At 51.2% G+C, this 18,930-nt stretch overlaps 1 protein-coding gene across 19 annotated transcripts in view; it reads right to left on the reverse strand.

Moving 5' to 3' along the window:
* Window positions 1–18,930, reverse strand: part of CIT (citron rho-interacting serine/threonine kinase) — a 182,021-nt gene that overhangs the window by 98,842 nt on the left and 64,249 nt on the right. For 18 of the 19 annotated variants that reach the window (XM_051826615.2, XM_051826613.2, XM_051826611.2 and 15 more), the window contains one exon: window positions 8,430–8,613. In XM_051826615.2, the coding sequence (XP_051682575.2) occupies window positions 8,430–8,613 (184 nt within the window). Of the gene's footprint in view, window positions 1–8,429; window positions 8,614–10,343; window positions 10,614–18,930 lie in introns of those variants that run through there. The other variant, XM_051826619.2, reaches the window with a different exon arrangement.

An 18,930-nucleotide genomic window follows, 5' to 3' on the forward strand; every position in this document is an offset into this window, starting at 1 on the left:
GCACTGGCACCCAGGGGTGAACGCGTGTCCGCTGGATTCCAAAGCCTGAACTTTTATAGTTTGTCCCCCAAAATTAAGAATGTTATCAGCTCTGAAGCTGAAAGTTGGGAAAGCTGGCACCCCCCTGCCACAGAGGAGCTGCATGAACACAAGGAGTCACCCTAGCTTCATGATCATCAGTCTCCATATCTGCAAAATGGGGCGGTGCTGCTAGGACCAGATGAGCCCGCTTGTCAAGCATTTAAAACAGCACCTGGGGCAGGGTGAATTCTCAGGGAAGCCAGCTCTTTTGCCTTCATTGCTTAACAAATCCCTGGGTCCTACAATCCAGCCAAGGAGTCATAACTGTTAGAGACAGGGTAGGACGTACAGTGGTCTGCAGGCAACCAGATATGGGTCCAAGTCTTAGATCCGGGCTAACTGAACCTTGCGGAGCCTCAGCACCCTCATCTGTGCACCAGGGATAATACCAGCTACCCCACGGAGTGATGGTCAAACCACCAGCATTTAGAGAGATAATGATGCGTGTGAAGCATGCAGTATAGTTGAGGGCACACAGGCAGTGCTAGTAGGTGACAGCTGCCACTAGTGGTTGGGTAAACGGTTCAAGGAGGAACTGACATAGTCCCTGGCTACTTTGATCTAATTCAACCCCACAAACATTCACTGGCAGAACAAGACGCTGTTTCGGGCAAAAGGAGGAAGACATGGGCCTGGACTCAATGAGCCATGAATAGGTTGGCCAGTCACAGGGGCAAGGAGGAGGTATGCCTGAAAAGGGGGGCAGGGGTCTTGGCATAGCAGACTCGAATACCAAGTTCAGGAGCAGCCATTAATTCTGTCCACATCAGAGTGCTGCTGAAGGTCTCGGTAAGTGAATTACGTCATCCAACCTATGCTTTGGAAGAATTCCACTCTCCGTGGAAGATGTAGCACAGCCAGGAAAACCCAGAGGCAGAGGAACTGATTAGGAGCCTACTGCAAGGGTCCAGGCAAAAGTCCCTGAGGAGTGCTGGTAAGGACAGCAAGATGGGCATGCACGCAAGGGTCATCCCAGAGGCACAACTTGGAGCATCTGGCAGCTGATGGGATGCAAGACGGAGGCACAAAAGAGCTGAGGATGCTTTTTTTCTTGCCTTAAAGGGTAGGCCAAACAGTAGTTTCTTCAATGAAGGCGGCAAAACTAGCACCCAGTGGCTTATGACGGAGTAAGTAGGTCTGCATATGTTAAGAGGTAACAGAGGATGAAGGGTAAGAAATCAGTAAAATAGACGAGTGACGATGGAGCACAAGGGGAGGAAGCCATGGAGAAGTCAAAGTTAAGGTCAAGGAACAGAAGGAGTGAGGGTTCAGCCTAGTGGTGAAGATGCCTGCACCCCATATCAGAGAATCTGGATTTGACACCTGGCTCCAGCTCCTGGCTCCAGCTTCCTGCTAATGCAGACCCTGGGAGACATCAGATGACGTCTCAAGTAATTGGGTCCCTGCCACCCACGTGGGAGACCCTGATGGAGCTTCCCACTCCTGATTTTGGCCTGGCCCACAGCTGGCTGTTGTGGGCATTTGGGGAATAGATGGGTGGAAGGGAGACCACACGCTCTCCTCAACGGCGCTACATTCACAGGAATGAGAATGGCAGCCGAAGGGAGAGGGAGGGAAGCCAACTGCTCACAACGTGGAAGAGAGCGACACAGGAGGTTTTACAGAAGAAATGCGGGGATCGATGGTACTCCATGGCCAGGCGAAAGCCACTGGATGTGATGGCTGCTGGTGTTAACAGGTGGCTTTGGAGATGGTGGTTTGCATGGCGCAGTAAGGGAGGAGAAAGTGGCGGTGAGTGCAGGCCATTCTTTCAGGAAGTCTGTCAGAGGTCAGGAGGTGAAAGGCAAGGGAAGCAGAAAGAACTCAGAGAAACCCACTGACGCAAAGCAAGGGTTGCCAAACTGGCGCGGAGCTCAGAACACGCAGCAGCGCTCCGTCAATGGCTGCCTTCTTACGGGATCCGAGGCAACCATGCAAATGAGATGTGTAGGCCAGCACAAAACGCACTTGCCAGATCTTTGGGAGCCTCGTCTTCAGGGCTGGGCTGGGACCATTTGGATTAGATTTCCTAAAGGTACCTTTCAGACAAATGAGAAGGCGGCAGAACGGCCCTGCCAGGGCTGCAAGGCAGGCTCACACAGTCTAAATAGAGCACAGACTAAGGCGAGCAGGAGAACAAGACGTGCCGAAGAGAAAGAAGGATGAGCGAGAGGAGCGAAGAACACACAACACACAAAGGCGAATGCTAGACTTCTGATCCAGGGGACGGCTGGAGCAGAGAGAACACAGAGCACGGAGGGCAGTCACCATGGGCAGGAGCCGCGGAGGGTCTTCACCCCATTTGGGCAATACAGCAGATGCACGCCTTCGGGGGCCAGAAAAGATCCTGGTTTTGTTGCTACTTAGAAAATTGAATCACAGATGAGACTCTTTGCGATAGGGCTCTGGGTAGCAGACACAATGACAACGAGGCTTTGGCTGGATGTGGGAAGGCAAACAATTTTTAAGGGAAGATCCTCCAATCACCCAAAGCACTTCAATTAAGAGGAGAGTTCAGGCCGTCTTCCACTGGAACAAGCCATCCCAGGATGGACAGGAAGCAACCAGAATGGCAAAAGGTAGAGCAGAACAAAAGTGGATCACGGGGTCACCCACAAATTCAGAGTTGAAGCCAGAAAAATGACTGGGGTCCCTTCACCAAATGCGTACTCAGCAGCTTGTGTATGCTCAGTCAAGAAACAGGGGAGAATGAGGCCCACGTAGTTTCCTGTCCTTGCCAAGCTCACGCCCTGGCCCAGGAGGACTCTGGGGGAAGAGGGCAGCTGCGTGCCTTTACGTGTGGACACGCACGCACCAGGCAAGACTGCCTGAGAAACTTGCAGAGACTGAAAACAAAAACCAGCACTTAGGCCTCCTTGTCAGCTCTAACCCTGGCCAGTCCCAGTCTCACGGCTCACCACTCCCCACAACGGCCCCCCCTTGTGACAAGCGCATGAACCTGAGCACCGGACACGAACGTCCTAGTTCCTCCTGCCTGTGGCATTTATACTTAGCAGCACAGCACAGCATAGCAGCTGAGAGATCTATAGTGCCTGGGTTCACCCCCCAGCTGAGCCACTCAGAGCTACATGACCTTGGCCAAGTTGCTTAATCTCCTCCATGCCTCAGTTTCTCAAAGAGAATGATGGCTTCCTCCTGGGCAGTTCAAATGAGCTTATCTTGCAACAGAGTCTGCTGCAGAGCAGGGACCCCAAAAGGGTGACCTGTTCATGTCACTCTGCAGACTGGAAATTCTCTCCACTGATCCGAATCCAATAAAGCTAACCCAAACATTACCTCCCATGGGTGCACTCATTAGCTCGGTTTCAGCACACATCTTTACTGAGGGCCTACCATGTTCTATGTTCCAAGAAAACCAGCAGGATTAAGACCCAACACAGTGCCGGTGCCGCAGCTCAGTAGGCTAATCCTCCGCCTTGCGGCGCCAGCACACCGGGTTCTAGTCCCGGTCGGGGCACCGGATTCTGTCCCGGTTGCCCCTCTTCCAGGCCAGCTCTCTGCTGTGGCCAGGGAGTGCAGTGGAGGATGGCCCAAGTGCTTGGGCCCTGCACCCCATGGGAGACCAGGAGAAGCACCTGGCTCCTGCCTTCGGATAGGCGCAGTGCGCCGGCTGCAGCGCGCTGGCCATGGCAGCCATTGGAGGGTGAACCAACGGCAAAGGAAGACCTTTCTCTCTGTCTCTCTCTCTCACTGTCCACTCTGCCTGTGGGGAAAAAAAAAAAACAACACAGAGACCACAGTCAACTTCAGGGACTGGACAGATGTGCCATGGCTGATCATCCTGCAGCTCAGCAAGAACCCTGAACCAGCACTGCCCGCTCCGTGTCCCCCATCAGACTCTGCTGTGTTCTCCTCTCCCACAGCAGTCGGCGCCCAGTCCACACTGGGATATTCTCCCCTAGAGGGGTCTGCTCGTGTTCTCCGAGCTGTTTCACTCCATCTGCTTTGACTTGCTCAACTTGATGGGAAGATACCCAGCCTGGGACTGGCCTTCTCTTTCTGTCCTCCCCTCATGCCTCCCCAGCGACCACCTCTGCCAACAGGTATTTGGCAGCTGCACATCAACCCCTGTGGTTGGCCAGGATGATGCATAAGCATCTTTAGAAGGAAACTCTGGGGCCTTAGAAGCTGTGTTTTTTTTGTTTTTTTGTTTTTTTTTGTTTTTTTTTAGAGAGTGGACAGTGAGAGAGAGACAGAGAGAAAGGTCTTCCTTTTGCCATTGGTTCACCCCCCCATGGCCGCTGCGGCCGGCGCAGTGTGGCCAGCGCACCGTGTTGATCCGAAGCCAGGAGCCAGGTGCTTCTCCTGGTCTCCCATGGGGTGCAGGGCCCAAGCACTTGGGCCATCCTCCACTGCACTCCCGGGCCATAGCAGAGAGCTGGACAGGAAGAGGAGCAACCGGGACAGATTCCGGCGCCCCGACTGGGACTAGAACCCAGGGTGCCGGCGCCGCAGGCGGAGGATTAACCTATTGAGCCGCGGCGCCGGCTGAAGCTGGGTTTTGAGCCAGACACAACTTTGTCTCCCCAGTTACTCCTGAGTCCTTCCCATGCTACTTGGCAGACACAGAAGGTCACCACATGTATACAGACTAGCATATCAGCAATAACCAAGATAACTAATGGCGAACGTGTATCGAGGCTTTTCCATTTGCCAGGTTTTAGACCAAGTGCTTCACAACCCCCTCCCCCACCAATAGCCCTATGAGAAAGGTGTCATTGTCATCCCACTTTGAGAAAACTGTCGTGCAAAGAAGCCCCAATAACAGCAAAGAAGAGGCACCAAGCACCGGTCCTCTGAAAATCTGGGGAGGCAGTGATGGCGCCCAGCCTCCACTCCTCCAGTGAGTCTGCACAGCTGGCTACATCACCACGTTCTCACACCCCTCAGGAGGAAAGGAGGAAGCCCCGAGTCGAAGGAGAGAACCTCCTCCCCCAAAACAGCCCCTCCACACCCTGCCATCCCACAAATCTGTCTCACCCAGATCCCACTGTTCCTCCAAGATCCCCAATCTCTCCAAAAGCCCCAGGCCAGTATGTGAGGAAATAACACAGACAGAAGCACAACTGGTTTACCCCTGGCAGCATCTATGCTGAAGGTCTGGAGAAATGCATTGCCACATTCACTGAGTGCTTAAATGGGGCAGCCCCTCAATCTAGCAGGGAGCAGGGGAGACCTAAAGAAATACACCCCATGCTGCCAGGGGAGGGAAGAACACCCAGATTTAAACCTCCAACCACTCATTTGTTACTGCCCTACTATTGTAGAGTTCAAGCAAACAGGCTCAGAGAACACGCAGGCAGTCAGAGCTTGGGGATTTGGCTTGGGTTATCATCAGTTAAAAAGGGAAAGAGGCACTGGACAGGTACTCCCCAAAAAAGCTACCTTGGCCATAACCCCACCCTGAAGTCAACCAAACCTCTGAGCTCTTTAAAATCTTTCCTGCTTCCACCATTGAACTCCCACTATGCTTCATCCACTGAAACACTGAGTTCAAGATTCTTGCAAAGCCTAAAATAACGATGCACTCAATGGCTGACTCAAAAATAGTCTGGAATCCCCCAAGATAAAGGACCCTAGAAGGCGAGGTCTGATTACAATCACCAAAGTCACTCTCACTGCCAGAGTCTATGGAAATTCCTCACTCATTCAGCTGCACCTCTTAAGGTTTCATTCACTTCCCTGGTAACAAGCCTGGGGTCAATTTACCAAGCCTAGCAGAGCAGCATCCGCAGTCTCCTCGGTGGCGTCAAGAGTGAGTAGCAGCCCAGTTTTCTCAGGTAAGCAATGTGTGTCCATAAAAACTTGTGATGCCCGAAACAGGGAGTGGGAGAACGACAAACCCAAGAGGACACAGAGGTCGCCGTTGGCAAAGGTGGAAGCCCAGAAAACGCCCTTCCCAACCCAAATGAACTTTACCACTATGTCAACAGAACGGCAGGAGCTGCTAAGCAAGCTCATCACTGCTTCTCTTCGAGCGGGCGTCCAACTTAGCCCAACCCAACACGCCCAGGGTCATGGGCATCCAACAGGTGGCGTGCATTTCTACAACCACGCTGTAGGTTTTGCCCACAGCAGAGGTAGCCAAGTCCCACGGTGACATCATGCGACAAAGCAGCCAGATGAAAAGAAATCTTATTGACTCCAGCCTCAAACTGCCATGGGAAAGACCGTGAAGTTCCCCCAGAGATAGAACTAGTCTCCTTCCATCTTCCAGGCAGGAAGCAAGGTTTTGTTTGCACAGACTTTGGCTTCTTTTTGTCTTGCTTTCGTGAGCATCGTATTAAACATTCTGCCGGGGCATGAACACCTCTCGTCTGACGCTCTGGAGGTAGATGTTTGAACTATCAAAGGTGAACTAGCCAATCTTCAAATGCAGCAAACAATCTAAACACACTTGGGTGGGGAAGGATCATGAGCAAATCAGGTCAACAAATATTTACCCAGTGCCTGGGCCTGAGAAGCTGAGAAGCCCCTGTCAGAGAGCTCCCTCAACTGAGCTCTCTGTGAGAAGCAGAAAGATGCAATTAGAGTCTTCCCAAAAAATAAGCAATTAATCACACACTGCCTCTGATTAATTGCAGTGCCCAAAATCCTCCACATCACTCTCCCTGTGCCCCTGAAATCTAACCTCCACCCCCACCCCCCAGCCCTCACTGGCTGTGCCGGTCACTGGCACCTAAGCGAGTGCCCATTCTGACCCTGCTGGCTCAGTCCTAACCAGGACCGGACTCCCCATGCAGCTCCATCTTGTCTGATCTGTGACCTTCAGTGTGCTGCGTGTGTCAAGGTTACGCTGCCCACTAACCAACCATGCATCCCTCAGCATCGGGCCTCCACCTCCTTCCACCCGCTCTCGTGCTAGTGCACAACCCCCCAGCCCTGCTGGGCCATCTCCAGTGCCTCCCATGGCACATTCAACAGCTACTTAGCTTTCTGCCTCTCCTGCAGCCATCCAGACTGCTTTGGGCTCTTAGGGCAAATCTGCCCCAGAGGCACATCCAGCACCACCAAAATCCAACCTGTCTTGTAAACCCAGACTGCAGGCAAAGGAGAAAAGCAAGACTACCTCACCATCAAAACCCCTCTCACATCTGATCACAGCCGACAGTCCCATCTCATATCAAATATCCAGTTCCCCACAACGATCTGGAACCTTTTCAGGAACATGAGTGTCAAAACAGCACCCATGGGGAGACACCATCCAGGAACCAAGGAGACATCCCTTCAAATCCACGTCTAAGCTCCAAGCACACCAGCTAGGGAACGCAAGCTGTCAAGGAGATCAAATGCTGCTGTCTCCTAAGTGGGCAGCAAGTAAGCACTGAATGCTAACCGCAAGAGCTGCAAAGTGAGGCAGCCAGGCCGGCGGGGGGATGAGACCTTCCTGGGGAACTTGCTCTGCTGAAACCAGAATGTCACCGTACCCTGCCGGAAGCGAAGCAATACCCTGAGCTCCCAATCCGTACAGGCTGCTGCATTTTACAGAAATTTCAAGGGGCTGGCGGCCAGGACCCTCCAATCCCAAGCGCCGCCTGTGCTAATGCATTGTTCAATAGCTTTTAGGAGAATGCAGGGAGACCCACCAGGTCAGGAGGCTCAGAGGGACGTCTCCATTTCCACGTTCAGTCTCCCGGTTTGCTGGTCTGTTTGCTTCCTGCGAAGCCCAGTTTCTGTGAATCAGTGACTCGCCCCGGCTACATCACACTCCCGCCTGGCGGCTCACGGCAGCGGGGCTCAGGGAGGCTCGGCTGCCAGATCCCTGATCTTGCAGCATACTTGGAGAGCAGCCGAGCTCATCTCTGAGAGCTCTGCTTCAGCCACTTGCAGCTCAGTTAAACCCATCGGGAGACCTTGAGCTTATGAGACACGGGGTTTTCCAGATTACCTCCTTCCCCCACCCCGGGCTCTCTGATACAGCCAAGATAGCAACCATCCACCCACCTGAGACAGACACACCGAAGGATACACAGATGGACAGCTCGTCTTAATTCCTGCCCCCTTCTCCTTCCACCCAGGAGCTGCACTGCTAGAAATCTCCCACTATCTCCTCTCCTCTAAAGAAGAGCAAAGACGGAAAAACTAACCCAAAGTACCCAGTCGACAATGACAATGCGGTGGGCAGGAACAGGTACCCTACACATCACAGAATGAGAATACCGACAGCCGCCTGCACCGAAGCCCAAACAGGTAGCCGGCTTTCCAAATGCAGGTTCCCCTGCACTCTCCCCACCTCCAGGCGCGGCCAGCAGCCACCACCGCCAGCTTCGGCTCCTTATGCCTTTGCCTCAATGCAGGGCCCTTGAAAAAGTCTGATTTCCACTTACTCAGATCTACCAAGAATCCCCAGCGCCTTGCTGTACGCAAACCCCACGAACGGCAGTTCTTCGCCCGAGAAACCTGAGGGGCTCAGCTGGCACGGAGACGAGGAAGCCCACGAATTCTTCTCTGGTTCATCAAAATTGGAGGTGTCATCGTCAGACTGGAGGGTGGGAACGAAGGGGGGTGGAGCTGGTTGAAGAAAAACAAGAGATGGGGGAGAGAAAATTCAGAGGGCTCCAACAGTGTTGCGGAGACAGCGTCTTACTCCTCCGGCGCTGGCGACAGCACTGCAGCGCCTGCTTTCAATCCGGCTCCTCCTCGCTCAGGCAGACCCAGCCTGGGCTCCTACAGCAACAAGAGATTAACCCCTTCCCTGCCAACATGGCCACCAACCCGCAGACAGAACGCCGTCCTGGCCGAGGTAAACTGAAGCATCAACTCAAACAGGTCACTAGCTGCACCCAGAGAACTTGGGCAACTCGCTGGAGCGAGCCCCCTCGCTGCGGATCTTTCCGGAAGACTTCCTGGGTGCAGCCGCGGGCTACTCCGGGATGCCGGACGACCTGCGCCTATTTGCTCCCTCTCCCAGCCAGGTGTACATCACTGGCAATCACTGCTGCCTAACTGAGATGGAACTTCTACCTCTTGCGCCTCAACGGGACTGGGAGGAAGAGCGGCGCGGGCCGGGGTGGCTCTGCAACTCGGGTCTGGGTGGCCCTGCAGTCTGGTTCCTTAGCCTCCGGACGCGACCACTCGGGGACCTGAGCCCCACTTCGCTGCGTCCCCTGGTCCCGCTGCCCGGCGCCGTAGCGCCCCCGGCCGCCGCAGTTTCGTAGGCACGAGGAGGCTCCGGGCGGGTCAAGTTCCTGCAGGAGATTTACAGCTCTCCTGCGCGCGCCGGCCGGAACGCAGGGGCGCACAACTGCGGCACGCTTCCTACCTCGCTAGGGCAGCTCTCCCGGCGGGGGGCGCCTCACATCCTCTCCGCTTCCCGCCGACCCACTGAGCTCTCCCGGCCAGGGCGGTGGACACTGGCCCATCCGTCACCAGGACGCGGCCCGTCGCGGGGGGCTCCCGGGGGCGTCTCCGGCCAGAAGCGTTACCATGGCTGCGGGCCGAGGCGTCCGGGCGCGCTGGCCAGGGCGAGTGGGCGAGCCGAGCATCACATCCCCCGCAGTGCAGGCTGCCTGCTCCCGGCTCGGCTCGGCCTCGCGCTTGGGCACCGCGCGCGCTCCGGCTGTAACCCCACCTGGCTGGGGCTGCGTGGCAGGGGCCGGTGCCGATCTGAGTGACAGAGCAGCATGAGTCACGGCCCGCCAGGGCTCGCTAGAGCTCCCCCTAGGACACTTGTCACAGCCCTCGGCGGCCCGCACTTCTTGCTTAACTCCTCGTGTTCTGGACGAGGCTGGGTGCCACATATGAGCAGCAGTCTGTTTTCTGCTTACAGACTCAAAAGAATCTGGCTGTTTGCAAAGTTCCCCGATGACAACAGCATCCCGGGCGGCGGCGCAGGGAAGGAACCCGAGGAGAGCGAGCCCAGGAATGGGCTCAGAGCCCCAGGTGCACCCAGGTGAGATGGGAGGGCGGAAGAACAAGAGCGCACGCGGAGAACTATTTAGCACCTCCAAGCTCTCTCAAGGGAATTTACATCTACATGCCGCCGAATACTTTACAAATCAGCTGATGCAAAGGAAAATTAGATTGAATCCCATGTGTACTTCCACCAGCACAGGCTCAACCCCAACCCGATTCCAACTCCCTAACACCTTGTTTTTTAAAAAAGAAATATATATATAGTCAGGTTCTGAAAGAAAAGTTTTCCATCCCATAATAAAAAAACTCATCTGGAGACTGAGGAAATTTATGGCGAGCCATGTGCGGCTGATACGAACATGGAAACAGCCGTCAAGGACACACACCCTGGAATCTGAGTTCGAATCTCGGCTCCACCATGAGCCAGCTCTGTGATCCCGGGAGAGTCACTCCAACTCTCTGAGCCTCAGCTTCCACAAGGGACCAACTACCTCCAAGGGCCGCTGAGGGGTTTCAACAGTCTACAAAGTGCTTAGCGCGGCTCTTAGCGTCCGGTGAACACCCCGCAAAGATTAGCGGCTTTCACTGTTACTCTTGCACATGCGAGGCGCAGGTTCACGCCAGCTCTTCCGTTAGGGGAGGAGAGGGAGACCCGGCGAGTGCGTTCTGCCTGAGGCGCACGCGCACAGCACGGCAGACGCGTGTTTGTGCTCGACCTTTCGCTCCTAGGAGCAGTTTAACCCCCTGTCTGCTCTCCACTCACCTCATCTTCAGCAGACTAGAATAGAAACTCCACTTCTGAGTGAGGACTGCGATCCATAGAGAGGTAGGAGCCACCCTCCGTGAAATAACTCTGATTTGAAAGTTCCACCCTATGGAAGAAGGTTCATGTGTACAACCCCGCCACGCTGAAAGCCAGCTTAACCGCTCAGGGTTAGGATAGGAGCCAGAGAACCTTCAAGCTAAAAGGATGGAGAGTCAACGCGAAATGCTCTAGCCGCTAACAGGTGAACTCTTCACCCTCAGATCAAAAGCTGGGGACCTGGACTCCTCCTGACTCCAGCTCCCGCTTCCAGCCAATGCAGACCCTGGGAGGGCCCTGCCGCCCACGTGGGAGGCCTAGATTAAGGCCCCAGTTTCAGCCCAGCTGGTATAGACATTTGAGGCGTGAACCAGCAGATGAGAGCTCACATGTTCTACTTCTTCTCAAATAAATATAGTTTTGGTTTAAAAAAAAAAAAAGGGACCTCTGGACGGGTCATCAGTTAAGCGCAACAGGAAACTCTGAAAAGAAGGGCTTCTGAGGGCTGTGTGTTAGCTGAGGATAAAAGATAAATGCAGGAACCCTGCAGAAAACAGCAAGGATGCTCCCCCCTGTCGGGGCCCTTTCATGCCTAAGAAATGGGGCTGCTAGTGAGAAACTGTCACTGCAGGCAGGGCAGCTACAGCTGTGTGTTCTGTTCAGGACGGGGGAACTGCAGTTCAAGAAATTAACACAAACTGGCCTAGGCTCACTCCAGGTCTGTCTCTCTCTCTCACTCGCTCGCTCGCTCGCTCTCTCTCACACACACACACACACACACACACAAAACAATCCCTATTACAAATGAGTTCACAATAAAAAAATAAAAAGTAGAAACCAACAACCACCTGTAACAAGGAAAAAACAAACCACTCAAGGACAGCGTGAAGGAGCAGCAACAGACACCAGAAATGGAGAGCTAGCCCTCCAAAACCTGCAGATGGAAGATAACCTAATACGGACCATGAGATAAGTTGTATTACCAAGGTAAATAAGTAGCAAATCTAATTGACAAACAAGACACTTTAGAAAACAATCCAGCACATTTAAAAGGAATCAAACAGTACTTATAAAAAGAAAAGAACTGTTGTTGAATGTAGAGTTAAAAACTCACTGGATGTGTTAAATAATAGATTAGGTACAGCTGAAGAGAAACTTAGGGAACTAGCAGTTTGATCCAAGGAAATCATCACATAGATCCATGGTACTCAAAGTGTGATCTGCAGCGGGCAGTATCAGCATTGTCCAGGAGCTGGCCAGAAATGTAAAATCTCAGGCCTGCCCCATACCCACTGGATCAGCACCTGCACTCCAACACAAGCCCCTGGTGACTCATGGGCACACACAGTTCAAGAAGTACTCGTACAGAATCCAACAAGCAGACGGAAAACCTGAGCAGTCAAATGACAAAGACAGACTAAAAAGGTCCAATATTTGTGTAACAGGAGCACCAGGAAGAGTAGAAAACTAGCATAAATATGGATGCAACATTTTAAAAGTATTGTGTGAAACCGCGGCGGCCATTGGAGGGTGAACCAACGGCAAAGGAAGACCTTTCTCTGTCTCTCTGTCTCACTGTCCACTCTGCCTGTCAAAAAATAATAATAATAATAATAATAAATAAATAAATAAAAACTACAAGGTAGGTAACCAGGCCCTATCCTGGAGAGCTAATTTTCCCATTTCTTGTGGCTTATAAAAAAATAGCTCTTTTTTGATTCTCATAAGATGTAAAGTTTGCTCTTTTAGCTTTACAAAAGGTATGAGGTCTATATTGATGGAGGTACCAATGACTCTCCAGTATATAGTATAGTACCAGTCACACAGTAGGTGCACAATAAACATTTTTTGAGCAAATATATAATTAAATGACTAGGAAATGGGTTTTGTAAAAATAGTACCTAGCACGGTACAGGCCACAAAGAAGCTAATTGACGTTTGAATTAAATGAAGAAGCTTTAAAAGTCGAGATTGTTCTGTCTGAAAAATATGTTAATGAGTGTCTATATTAATATTTTCTGATTGAATATTATGAAACCATCAGCTCCCCCCACTGCCATATACCACTCCATTCACTGGGGACAAATAAGTCATATTTTAGGATCTGTTGTTTGTTGTCAAAAGCCACTAAGAAAAACAGGAGAAAAGAAACCTTTCCCTCTGTATTCCTAAGTAAATCAGGCTGTCTGTGGCGATGGCAGGCCACATCCTCTTTCGTGGCAGAGGCTACGAAAGTTGCTTCTTAAAGGGTTTTTTTTTTTCCCAGTTACAAGATAGATGACAGAACAAGGCTTTCAGAAACAAAGAGCTATTTCAGGAGCTATAGTTAATTTCTTGTCTATAAATTCTCTTTCTTTCTCCTTTTTTAAAAATCCTGACATTCATGGAAAGCTTTGGGGGAAAAATTTATCATCTTCAAAATATTTTTTTAAAAAAAGAAAAACCAATTTTGTCCTCTTGACGCTGCTTCCTTCAAACATGTTCCACGGAGCAACAGTTACCCCATTCTCACCTCTAATTTTTCAGCATGCCAGATAAGCATTCATATTAAAAACAGAAAAGATTCTCCCACATGGGTGCAGTGTTTACTGTATGCTTTCCTCACGGAACACAATTTCCATGAGGATAGAGACTCTTGTGTTCCCCACCACATACCTAACACCTAGAATGCTACCTGGCTGACGTCATTCAATGTCTAATACCTGTCTGTTAAAGGAATGGATGAGGCTGGCGCCGCGGCTCACTAGGCTAATCCTCCGCCTTGCGGCGCCGGCACTCGGGGTTCTAGTCCCGGTCGGGGCACCGGATTCTGTCCCGGTTGCCCCTCTTCTAGGCCAGCTCTCTGCTGTGGCCAGGGAGTGCAGTGGAGGATGGCCCAAGTGCTTGGGCCCTGCACCCCATGGGAGACCAGGATGAGTGAGTACCTGGCTCCTGGCTTCGGATTAGTGCGGTGTGCCAGCCGCAGCACGCTGGCCGCGGCAGCCATTGAAGGGTGAACCAACGGCAAAGGAAGACCTTTCTCTCTGTCTCTCTCTCTCACTGTCCACTCTGCCTGTCAAAAAAAAAAAAAAGAGTTGAAATGTTTTAAAAAAAAAGGAATGGATGAAGAATGAGACCCTCAGATGAGGGGTAAATTTTTTAGACCTAATGTGCTAGCCCATGCAACATGCCATTGTAGGAACCTGCTGTGGCATAGCTGCAGTCCTGGCTGCTCCACTTCCAATCCAGCTCCCTGATAACGCATCTGGGAAAGCAGCATAAGATGGCCCAAGTCCTTGGGTCCTTGCACCCTTGTAGGAGACCCAAAAGAACCAGCAGATGGAAGATTCTCTCTCTCTCTCTCTCTCTCTCTCTTTTAATCATCACGATGGGTTACAGACACTGATGCTGCATCGTACACAGCAGAAGCACAATACGAATAAGAGCCAGCACTGTCAACAAGGGACAAGGACATATAAATACTGTATGATGACACCATGAGTCAAGACCACGCCTGGAGCACAGTGGGCATTTGCTAATAGTAAATGACTGGGCCAGCACTGTAGCGTAGCAGATAAAGCCACGGCCTGCAGTGTTGGCATCCCATATGGGCGCCTGTACAAGTCCCGGCTGCTCCACTTCTGATCCAGCTCTCTGCTATGGCCTGGGAAAGCAATAGAAGATGGACTAAGTCCTTGGGCTCCTGCACCCCCATGGGAGACCTGGTGGAGACTGCTGGCTCCTGGCTTTGGATTGGCACAGCTCCAGCCATTGAGGCCAACTGGGGAGTGAACCAGCAGATGGAAGACCTCTCTCTCTCTCTCTCTGCGTCTCTGTAACTCTGCCTTTCACATAAATAAATAAATCCTTAAAATAAAAAAAATAGTAAATGACAAACACCAGCAACTTCAGCCTACCTACTTCAACACTGCACCTCTTTAAAAAACATCTTAATTGGACGACAGGTGCTGTGTTCAAATCTAAAGGAAGATTGCCCAAAATTAGCTGTCTTCCAGTTCCTTAAAACCTGAGGCACTCTCATGAACATATTGATCTACATGATGAAGGCAGACCTGTGAAAGACGTGACGAGGAGGAGATTCATGTCCGTGAGAGGTCAGGGTGTAGCTGTGAAAAGCACACGTAAACAGAGCGAGGCCAAGTTTTGCCAGTGGGGGATGTGGTGGGGTTTTGGGTGTTCTTGTGGCAAAGTGTCGTGGAGGTGATTGAATCTCAAGGGTTGCTTAAAAGGCATCTTCATGGGCTGGAGTGAGGAAAAGTGCTACTTTAGAAAAGCCACAGAAGCCGGAGTAGTGAGGGAGCTGCGGAGTAAGTGAAAGTGAAATCTTGGTTGGACCTTGAAGAGGGAGCCCTGGGTTGGATTGACAGCACATAACCAGACAGAGCTATGGAGCCCTGGGCTGCTAACAATCCTCTGGACAGTGACAGTGGGAAGAGGTGTGTGCTAGAAACCTTTTATAAAGGGCACGCCCACAGAAGTCAACAGGACAAACTGTACTCTAAGGAAGGGGTAGCACAGAGGACATGATGAACAGGAGCCAGGCCACAGAAAGGAGTGGCGAAGTGGGAACTGGATGCAAGAAGGGAGACTTCCAGACTATCAAATCTTACAATGCAAACAGCTGCGAAAGAAAAGGCCATGGTGGGAGGAAGAGCAAGATATCTGGTAATAGAGGTCTCAGGAATGAACAAAGAGAAGTTCGGGGACTGACAAACAGCTGGTCACAAGAAACTGACAGTAGCTCATAGCACAGTGTAATACCACGGCTGCAACTGATTTCTCCAGTCGCCCAAAATACGTCTCCATATACTTGGTTTGTTTGAATCGGGATCCAACCGAGATCCACGCGGTTGACTTGGCTGGTGTTTCCCCTTTAACCTGCCACGCTGCCCTCCTGTTTTACTTCTCAAATGCCATTCATTGGTTAAGAAGCTACACCACACATCCTCACAAAATTCCCCACCTTCTGTACGCGGCTGATTGCCCCCTGGCGGCATCACTTCACACGTCTCTCTGTCCCCTGCTTCCTGTAAACTGGCTGCTAAATCCAGGGCCTTCCAGACAAGAACACTGCCCAGAATGTGCTGTCTCCTTACTACTGCATGACATTAGGGGGCACACGGTGTCTGCCTGTCACCCTTCTTGTGATGTTAAGAATGATCCATGGGCCGGCGCCGCGGCTCACTAGGCTAATCCTCCGCCTTGCGGCGCCGACACCCCGGGCTCTGGTCCTGGTCGGGGCGCCAGATTCTGTCCTGGTTGCCCCTCTTCCAGGCCAGCTTTCTGCTGTGGCCCGGGAAGGCAGTGGAGGATGGCCCAAGTCCTTGGACCCTGCACCTGGCTTCAGATTAGCGTGATGCGCCGGCTGCAGCGCGCCAGCCACGGTGGCCATTGGAGGGTGAACCAACGGCAAAGGAAGACCTTTCTCTCTGTCTCTCTCACTGTCCACTCTGCCTGTCAAAAAAAAAAAAAAAGAATGATCCATGGCTTCTGATGATATTAGCTTGATCCATGTACCACAGAGCTCCCTTCAGTTTTTCACCTAATGGTTTCAGCAGCCACCAATGATCACTGCCAAGTGATTATTTCATCAAGGGCTGCACAATTCCTAATCTCATCATCCCTTCTACATTTATCAGCACATCAACAACTTGGTTACCCTGGCACACCATTCAAACAGGACGGCAGGATTGATGCTTGGTTTCCTTCTCTATATTTAGCAACATTCAGAGTAATGAGTTGGGGCCTTAGCAACCTCCAGGAGTGACCAATGAGACTTCCTTCTCAGTATCATTACAAACTCATGAATTTTTATATATTGGACGCGTTTCAGGCCACTGCAGTCTTTTTAATGCTCAAACTGTTCCATCGGGCCAGTGGAAGCCCCTATATTAGATATTCTTGTCAGAAAAAGTCAAATGAGAATCCATTTTAGCCCCTGGAGCTGCCTTCCAATTTACAGAGCCTGAAGAACGAGTACAAACTACCACTGCTCCACCACCACTCCCTGGTGAGGAGGCAGAGACAAGTCCAACATGCAGGAGATATTCTAAAGGACAATGCTTCACTTCTTCATCAAGGCCTACACATATGGGCCTTGAAAAGTACACAGAAAAACTGAATTAAAAGCTAATGTGGCTCCAGACTGGACTGTGCCCCTAGTTTCAGCTTCCTGTTAACCCCACCCCAAGAGGCAACAGGTCAGGTGAATCAAGTAGTTGAGTCTCTGCCACCCATGTAGGACACCTGGACTGATTTTCCAGCTCCTGGCTTTGACCTGGCTCAGTCCCTGCTATTGTGGACATTTGGGGGAACAAACCAGCAGACAGGAGATCTCTTTCTCTCAAATAAAATCTTTTTTTTTTTTTTTTTTTTTTTGACAGGCAGAGTTAGACAGTGAGAGAGAGAGAGAGAGACAGAGAGAAAGGTCTTCCTTTGTCCGTTGGTTCACCCCCCAAGTGGCCGCTACGGCTGGCGTGTTGCTACTGGCTTGCTGCGCCAATCCGAAGTCAGGAGCCAGGTGCTTCCTCTTGGTCTCCCATGCAGGTGCAGGGCCCAAGCACTTGGGCCATCCTCCACTGCACTCCCGGGCCACAGCAGAGAGCTGGACTGGAAAAGGAGCAACCAGGACAGAATCCAGCGCCCCAACCGGGACTAGAACCCACGGTGCCGGCACCGCAGGTGAAGGATTAGCCTAATGAGTCACGGCGCCGGCCTCAAATAAAATCTATTAAAAATTGTTTTAGTTATTAAAAAAGACATTGTAAGTTCCTATGAACTTTTGGAAGCCCCCTAATATATATTCATACATACACACACATACACACACACACATGAACACACATATGAGTGTTTCTAACGTCTTAATTTGAAAAATAATTAAGCCTATCTCCATAGCTTATATTCCAAATACAAGTAACTTTAAATCCAAGTGTTGGGAGTGTTCGCAAAGATGTGAAGGAAGATCACTTATATGCTATCAGTGGGGGTATAAAATGATACCATTTTGGAAAGGTTTGGCAATTTCTTCTTTTTAATTTTTTAAATTATTTTTTATTTATTTGAGAGGCAGAAAGAGAGAAAGAGGAAGGGAGGGAGCGAAGGGGCAGGGGAGGAAGAGTGTGTGTTACCATTCACTGACTCCCAAATGCCCACAACAGCTCGGACTGAAGCCAAAAGCCAGAACTGCCATCCAGGTCTCCCTTATGGAGAGACCGCTACTTTCCAGGGTCTGCATTAGTGGGAAGCTGAGTCAGGAGCCTGAAGCAGGAGCGGAAGGGACTCTTAAACACTAGGTAAACGCCCACTCCCTGGGAGTTTCTTAAAAACTTAAAGATAGGCCGACTACCTGATTGAACCATCCCATTCCTAGACACTTACCCAAGAGAGACATGAATGCATGTACCAACAGATTCATACATGGGTGGGAAAAGCAACTTTAACCGGCCAAGAGCTGGTGCGGCCCAAATACCCATCAACAGGTAACAAGATAAACAAGTTGTGCTGTATCCATAAACAAATACTCAGCGATAAAAAGAAATGAACTATGATACATGCCACTCAGCATGGATAAATCTTAGAATAATGTGAGTGATGGGCCGGCGCCGCGGCTCACTAGGCTAATCCTCCGCCTAGCGGCGCCGGCACACCGGGTTCTAGTCCCGGTCAGGGTGCCGGATTCTGTCCCGGTTGCCCCTCTTCCAGGCCAGCCCTCTGCTGTGGCCAGGGAGTGCAGTGGAGGATGGCCCAGGTGCTTGGGCCCTGCACCCCATGGGAGACCAGGAAAAGCACCTGGCTCCTGGCTCCTGCCATCGGATCAGCGCGGTGCGCCGGCCGCAGCGCGCCGGCCGCGGCGGCCATTGGAGGGTGAACCAACGGCAAAAGGAAGACCTTTCTCTCTGTCTCTCTCTCACTGTCCACTCTGCCTGTCAAAAAAAAAAAAAAAAAAAAAAAAAAAGAATAATGTGAGTGAAGGAAGCTAGGCAAAATAAGAACATTTTGCATGATTCAATTTATATAAATTTAGTGGGTATAAACTAAACCACAGTGACAAAAGGGAGATCAGTCATTATCCAGGTACAAGAGAAGGGATAGGAGCAGTGTAAGACAGGAGTTACAGAGGGACACAAGGAAACTCTTGGGGTGATGGATATGTTCATAACCTTGAGTTT

The sequence above is a fragment of the Oryctolagus cuniculus genome, chromosome 21 (genome assembly GCF_964237555.1).
Source record: "Oryctolagus cuniculus chromosome 21, mOryCun1.1, whole genome shotgun sequence".
NCBI lineage: Eukaryota > Metazoa > Chordata > Mammalia > Lagomorpha > Leporidae > Oryctolagus > Oryctolagus cuniculus.